General features: G+C 44.6%; 1 protein-coding gene across 7 annotated transcripts in view; it reads left to right on the top strand.

The window, feature by feature from the left end:
• The first annotated feature begins 91 nt into the window (after positions 1–91).
• The window catches only part of NUP98 (nucleoporin 98 and 96 precursor), a 45,981-nt gene continuing 38,217 nt past the window's right edge, over positions 92–7,855 (top strand). For 3 of the 7 annotated variants that reach the window (XM_083609532.1, XM_083609530.1, XM_083609528.1), the window contains exons 1-4: positions 175–591; positions 4,418–4,479; positions 5,222–5,324; positions 6,166–6,267. In XM_083609532.1, coding sequence (XP_083465658.1) covers positions 5,249–5,324; positions 6,166–6,267 — 178 coding nt within the window. In that variant the 5' untranslated portion in view covers positions 175–591; positions 4,418–4,479; positions 5,222–5,248. Of the gene's footprint in view, positions 592–4,417; positions 4,480–5,221; positions 5,325–6,165; positions 6,274–7,855 lie in introns of all 7 variants that reach the window. The other 4 variants (XM_083609529.1, XM_083609527.1, XM_083609533.1 and 1 more) reach the window with 2 other exon arrangements.

Here is a 7,855-nt window from a genome sequence, read left to right as displayed (position 1 = left end):
AGCCGGCCTCCCAGCCAATCGGCTGCTTTTCTGTCTCTTGCGGCTGACGTCAGAGAATGCGAGCGGCGCGAAGTGGGGGGGGGGGAGATACAGGCGGTCAGGACCGGACTGCGCCGGCTCATGGCGCAGCTACGCTTTCGGAGCCACCGCTCGACCAATAGGAGCCCAGCGCGGAGTTGACGGCCTCGGCGCACGGCCGTGCGACGCAACGACGCCTTCCGAGGAAGGATCAGCGAACCAATAAGAGGCGCCGATCGCCTTGACGGCACGCGCCAGGCGTCAGCGTGCGTGCGTGCACGGACGTGCGTGTGTGACGCACTTATTTCCCCCCTCAACTTCCCTCGGCGCTTCTCGGCCTCTCGCGTGAGGCGACAGCAGCCAAGGCGGGTGTCTGTGGAGCTGCCGCCGCGGCCTCCTCCCTTCCTGGCGTGTACGGCCGAGGCGCCCACCCGAGCGAGCGAGCGGCGAGGCCCGAGCCCCCTTCCCGCGCTGAGGCTCCGGGGCGGAGGAGCGCGTGACCCGCCCTCGTCTACAGGCCCAGGCCAGGCTCGGGTGAAGCCCCGCCGGGGCCCCGGAGGATTCTGGGAAAGGGTGAGTGGCGCTCGGGAGGTGGGAGGGGCCGGGGGCGAGCGGGGTCTTTGTGCAGCGCCGAGCGCACGAGAGTGACGTAGAAGAAGCCCCTTCTGTGGTCCCGGGGCTTGTGGGTCGCTTGCAGGGATCCGCTAGTGTGTTATCGTTAGCGTTGTATTTATATCCCGCCTTTTTCCCTATCGGGTTCAGGGAGTGGTTTACAGCTAGAACAGAAACAGTTGAAAAACGAGGGGAGAGGAAAAACCCCAATAATTGAAAAAAGATTCATCGTCAATGTTAGTATGCCATATAGGAGAAGGAAAATTCTAATCCTAAAGCTCTGCTGCTTTATGGAATATCTTTGTAAGAAAAAGCTAAAGAGTCGATCCTACACAAATCCAGAATGCCGCCTTGTACAGCTCCTTCTGGCAGCTCCTGCAGGCAAGCTGGTGCCAGATATGTTGCTCTGCTTTCCTTTGTTGGACTGTCTTCTGGGCAGTCCAGAACCTCCAGACACACTGCCCAGCTTTGCGCCCCAGGGAGGTCACATTGGTGCTGCTAATGCAGTGGTTAATAATAATAATAATAATAATAATGTTATTATTTATACCCCGCCCATCTGGCTGGGTTTCCCCAGCCACTCTGGGCGGCGTCCAGCCGAATATTAAAAACAATACAGCATCAGACATTAAAAACTTCCCTAAACAGGGCTGACTTCACCCCTGGAGGTGCACTGCATTATTTATTGAGACTGACTGACGCCAGCAACAACAAACTGTAAAAATAAACAGATTGTCTCAGCACCAGCCCTTTCCTTCAAAGCAGTCAGTTCCCTAGCACTTGTTGGCACAAGAAAGTCGTCACCTGCCAACAGAAGGACAACAAGGAGGAGCCCATCTGGTTTCTCTAGGGAAGGGGTTTCAAAATCTGGGCACAGCCATTGAGAGCCTTCGGTGTGGCATGCAGTAGGTAAAGACTGTAAAACAAGTCTGCTGGACTAGGCCAAAGGGGCCCGTCTAGTCCAACATCCTGTTATTGCAGTGGCCAAACACATGACCCAAAGGGAAAGAAGCCCACAAGGACAAGAGTGTTTCTCCTTGCTTCATTTCCCAGCAACTGGTATTCAGAAGCATTGCTGGTAATAGCATTATGTACCAATTATTGCCTCCAACGTTAGAGGCAGAGCTTAGCTATCATGGTTCGTAACCATTGGTTGCGTGACATCTTCCATGAACTTGGCTAATCCTCTTTTAAAACCATCCAGGTTGGTGGCTGTGGGAGCAAGTGTCATAGCTTAACTATGCAGTGTATGAGGAAGCATGGGTGTAAACTTTGGGATGAGTGCATACAATGTCTCTGTGTGTTTATATTTGTGGTTTCTGCCTATTTGGGGCGGGCCTATCATTCAGTAGCAGAGGGACCCAGGTTTATTCTCCAGAATCTCTGATTTGTAGGCTCTTTAGGTAGCTGAGCTGGGAAATCCTAGGAGGTTTTAAAGAACTGCTACCAGCCAGAAAACAACAACTGCTGGGATAATGTGCAAGTGAGAGTGGAGGATGGCACTTAAGCATATGAATGGGAACCCCAAAGCAGGACCTGAGTTCATATCTGTGTCATGGCAGTGCTGCATCTCCGCTCTCATAAGCAGTTGCTGGCAGTCCCTACTGTTGCTCTCCGGTTCTGCTTTGGAGTTCCCATTTGGCCAGTAGACTAGGTGGGCCTTTGCCCTGTTCCACTAGGGCAAGAACTATCCTTTTCTTATTTTCTTCTTGCATTGGAAACAAGGTTCTGCCATGCGTGTACCTATTTGAAGTATAAAAAGATAAGCACCAGGATTAGTTAGAGAACTGTTAAGAGGCCATTGGGGAACCGTACAATAGCGTTTTTACCCCAAAGGAAAGTCATTTTTAAGTTATATTATTTAATGGCCCTACAATGTTATTGGTGGATGAAAAAGTTGATAATCATAAGTGTTTGTCGTGCTGCCTTGAATGTTTCACCTGAGTGTTTTCATAAATTAAACACCATCTTGGATACATATGCATATTTTTAAATGGCAACTATTGTTGCATATCTTTGCATTTTATTGAATCGGTGAAACTTTTTAAATGGAAACATTGGTAGCAGAGCTAAAATTCACACAGTTATTTTTAGACCCTGAAGCTCAGGTTCGAATCCCCACTCTGCCAACTCAACTTAAGAGTTGTTGCAAGGCAAACATGATGTGGAAGAGAAATGCACACTGCCCTTAGCTGCTTTTTGGAAAGGTGGGATAGAACCAAATTAATTAAAAAATATGTGCCTACTTCAGTGCATAATATATTGCTTTGATAATTGGAATTGGAAGTATACAGAACAGCAGTGACAAAGTTGTCCAGTGTTAGGATATTGTAAGCTGTTGAAATATATGGTACTGGAGTAATATTTTTGTCTTTGCCAGTTGGGCAGCTAGAAAATAAATGAAAGCTGAAAATAAAAACTATCATTTTGTTAATACTGTACATCAAGCAGGAGGGATAGGGCTCTATGAAAGTAACAGTGGGCTTGCTATGCAGAAAAATCATTTGGATTAGACCAGGCATAGGCAAACTCCGGCCCTCCAGATGTTTGGGACTACAATTCCCATCATCCCTAGCTAATAGGACCAGTGGTCAGGGATGATGGGAATTGTAGTCTCAAGCATCTGGAGGGTTGGAGTCTGCCTATGCCTGGATTAGACTGAAGGCACATATTTAAGACAGTAAGTCTAACAATTTGTACGTGAGTGGTGGTACTATGGGGTGGTTGCACATTTAGATGGAGGTTACTTTAGATGGTTTAAAGATCACACAGCCACAGGCTAGCTTTTAGTGGTGCATATCAGTAGTTTTGGGAAGGACTGAGAAGGAGTTTGTAATGAGTGCAAGTGCTAATGCCTGGTCCTTGGAAGTTCCTTGAAACCACCAGGATAGGATGCAGCTGTGTAGTTTAAATCCTCTCTGTGTGACCATCTCAGCCGAGGGCCACTACTGGAGAATGTAAAGAATTGATGCTGCCATGTGAATAAGCTTTTTGGCTTTAGAGAAACTTTCAGTGACATACAGGCAGTGGTTTGAGTTTTTAAAAACTTCCATTTTTTGTGGCCAGTATCTGTATACTCTACCTGTTAAGAAACCTTAGACACAATGGTAGCCATCAGTGTTAGAAACTGAGATATGAAAGCTAGGAGCTAAATGGCACCTTAAACCTAGGTGGTGGCCGCAACAATGAAATGTCTAGGCGCACTTTTTTATAGCAAGAATACAAAGCTGAAAATGAATGAACTGCAGCTAAAATATTATGTTCATTTTTCACATGGTCTAGTCCTTCCCCTGCCCACCCCCCCTAATATTCTTAAGAGAGTCCTCCTTTCCTTCCACTCTGCAGTTTTTCTCTGAAATCTTAGGTGCAGTACTGTGGCCAGAGCTCAGAAACTGCTTGTGCTAATGAAATTCCGTGTCGCAAAACGTGCCTAGAACAATGGGAGTTTTGAACACTGTTAGCCATGCCTACCAAAGTTAAAAACTGGTGATTTTTAGCAGAGCTTTGCTTGAGGTAGCCATGTTTGTCTGCTTTGGCAAAACCCCTTGTCCAAAGCATGTGGAGGTATGATTTTATTTTATTTTATTTATTTATTCAGTTTGTATACCTCCCTTCTTCATAGATCTCAGGGCGGTTCACAACATAAAAATATAAGATAAAAACAGAAAATATATAATAAAAACAAGAACAAAACAAACCAGTAACCCTTCCACAACTCCAACACTCAAACCCTTAGTTTTGTTTTCGTTTTTAATCAAGCACTAACTTGGGTCTGTCTTCATCATAGGGTAATGGGAATCCTGAGCGAATGAACATTGTCCACGTGAAGTAGCCTGGAATAAGATAAAGGTGAGAGTTTGAATAAGTAGTGGAATGTTTGGGAAATGCTTAGGACTTCATACAAGATGTAAGAATGAAAATGTTCAGCTGCTTCTTTATTTTACAATATTTTTAGGCTGGCTTTCTATTCGAGGAAAAATATAGCCAACTAATATAGTTAAATAAAACGTGGAGAATCTCTGCTAATTGCTCATGGAATCTAAAGTGCCTACAGCAGATGATCTGGGCAGAACACATACAGACTTCCCGGAAGTTAATGTTCCACAACTGAACAGCTATAGAAAAGACCTTATTCCTAATGGATGTTAGCTCCCTAAAGCATGCTAGGAAGATAATGGAGATCTATTTTTCTATAGGCAGTGGACTTTTGTTTGTTGGTGTAGAAATGTTTGTGTAGAAATGCTCCGTGAGAGCCATACATGCAAACCTGATGTCTCGGGTAGTACAGCCAGACATGAATTTCATCACTTCAGTACAGTCAGTGCCTTTGGATGGGATACACCTTTGCAGGAGATCCTGGAGGTGGCCTTTGCTACCAAGTCCTTTTAAAGAGCTTTCCAGGTGCATCAGGCTGGCCAAAGCGTGATAGAAATTTTCATGTTGAAAATGGCAATGTGCAGTAATTAATGGTAATGAGATGGATAGCCATATATACCCCCCCCCATTTCTAATAACTGTATTTATCTGGCATTTTTCAATAAGGCCAAACGTTGATTTCACCTAAGTTTTTATTTTTATTTTCTTCATTTAGGTCTTGAGAACCTGAAACAACTTCAAAATGTTTAACAAATCATTTGGAACGCCTTTCGGAGGCAATACAGGCGGCTTTGGGACGACTTCAACTTTTGGGCAGAGTAAGTGACGTGGGCAATAGTGGTGGTGAAGCCTATGAATAGGGCCACAGGGTGCTGCCATGTTACCAGATCAGTCTATTTGCCCATCCTGGCACAGGTATTGCACGTTACCTGCTCTGTGATCTCATTTAACTGGACGCGGCCGGAATAGACTTCAGACCACGTGGATGCAAAGCATTTAGTTCACTTCTAAGCTGGTGAGGGAACCTGTTCAGCCGTTGTTGAACTCTCATCAGTCCCAGCCAGAATGAGCAATAGATGACCAGAGATTCATAGAATTGTGGAGTTGGAAGGCACCCCGAGGTCATCTAGTCCAACCCCCTGCAATGGGGGAATTGCAGCTCAAGAGAGATGGCCATCCAACCCCTACTTAAAAACATCTAAGGAAGGAGAGTCCACCATCTTCCAGGGGAAGACCGTTCCAGTGTTGAAAAGTTCTTCTGGTGTTCCCGATGGGAGTTGTAGTATAGCAACATCAGGAGGGCCACAGGGTAGCCACCCCTGTCCTGGGCTGCCAGTTTGGGTTTTTAATGTTTTCATTAAGAGGCTAATTCAACTTTAAGTGTAACCTCCTTTGACGTTGGCTTGAAAAGCCAATAGTTTGCCTATCAGATATTTGGCTGAGTTGCCACATGCTCTCATACAGAAGACTCTTGCATTCCTAATAGAGATGGCTTACAGAACCATGTTCTATTCAGGAATTGCTAGACTTGTATTTGAAATTACTTCACTTCTTGTTAGTCAACTTCAGCTGTACAACCAGCTCATTGCTATGTGGTTTCAGCCCCTTCTGTACTCAGACCATATATAGTCTCATCTCCCAACTCTACCCGCTTTGCAGATGCTGGCTTTGGCACTACAAGTGGAGGAGCTTTTGGGACATCTGCTTTTGGAACAAATAATAATGCAGGAGGACTGTTCGGGACTGCGCAGACCAAGCCAGGTACAGGTATTACCACTGCTTCTTATTCCTTAACTTGAACCCCTTCACTGTTTGCCTCTTTACTTTGCTCAGTTTAAGCTGCTGGCTGTTACGTAACAGCTTCTTAGGGCCCAAGAACCCGTAGGAGCAATTCTATCTTACTCTTCTGACAAATGATGCCTCTCAAAGTAGCTTGCATCAATAAAAAGAGAGACAGAGACTGTCATCAAGTTTACAAATTTGAAAAAGACTAATGAAGGGGGAAACAGAGGGAAAAGACAGAGGAAGGATATTGTTCTGGCCTCGAGGAACTAAGCATTTATATCCAGTTTGGGCTAGAATGAGCCTTCCTTGGTGAGATTCTTGCTTGGAAGATAATTGGTGACCTTTGTTTCTGAGTAGGTGGTGGGCCAGAGCACCCCTTTCTCCTTGTTTTTGCAGTCCCAGGGCAAGTGGCAGCTGGAGCAGAGGGGACAGCAAAATCCCTGAAGCTGCTTCGCCTCCTCTGACTGATAGATGGGGCCAGATTAGTCACACCCTTCCTATGATCCTCTTCCCCTATCAGTCTGCCCATTAAAAAAAATCTGCTGAAGTTCTTGGCCAGTTTCCTCCTTTATCAGAGGGACAAAGAACAACAAAGAAGGAATCATTTTAAGTGCTAGTACTTCGTTTGTAGAGTGCCCTCACTGAAGAGGGCCACCTGGCACCTATGTTCCAGTTTTTTGTTTACAAACAAACAAAATCTGTTTACCTATGCACTTTATCTTCGCAATTTTATAAACTGGTTTTATTTGCTTTTTTCTGTTGTATTGAAATACACACACAGACCTTCATCCCATTAGGTTTTATGCATGTATCACCAGTCAAACTGGCCAAAATGTATATAAAAAAGATTCAAAACTCTGTTGGAAATGTCTAGAAATTGAGGGTACATTTATTCACTTATAGTGGAAATGTAATCAGGCAAAGGAATTTGGGGAAATGGTGTACGAGCTAATTGGAAATGGGTTACCAAAAAAAAGCCCATAACTTTTTCTTATATATATGCAACAACAACAGCAAAGATAGTATAGGTGAGAAACTGGAAACAAAGAGAAACCCCAGGGAAAGAAGAATGGCTAAATAAACTAATGGAATCTGCTGAGCTTGCAAGTATGACATCCAAAATAAGAAATGTAGATGATAAACAGATGAGGAGTGAGTGGGAGCATCTATGGGAATATTTACAAAATTCGATCTTAAATACAAATTCCAGGTAGTGGATACCTTCTGACCAGCAGTTGATAATATATAGGGTATGGGAAGGCTGAAAACAAGTTGATGGTAGTATTGTATATGCGGCTAATTAAGATGTACAAGAACTGTCATGGAATGCTGGGTGGGAATTACGAAAGAATTACGGTACAAGGACGTAAAGTGATACAATTGTATAACTGAAAACATGTATACATATAATATGTGTGTGTGTGTGTGTGTGTGTGTGTGTACACACACACACACACACACACATATACATATGTGTGTGTGTGCGCGCGGGGATTTGTGCGTATGTCTGTGTGGGTTTCGTCATCAAATAATCCCACCCCTTCTTGTGTCTGTTTTGATGGGA

Source organism: Podarcis filfolensis (genome assembly GCF_964270895.1).
Source record: "Podarcis filfolensis genome assembly, chromosome: 4".
Taxonomy (NCBI): Eukaryota; Metazoa; Chordata; class Lepidosauria; order Squamata; family Lacertidae; genus Podarcis; species Podarcis filfolensis.
The sequence above is the reverse complement of the archived record's forward strand: the minus strand, read 5'-3'. Positions and strand labels throughout refer to the sequence as shown.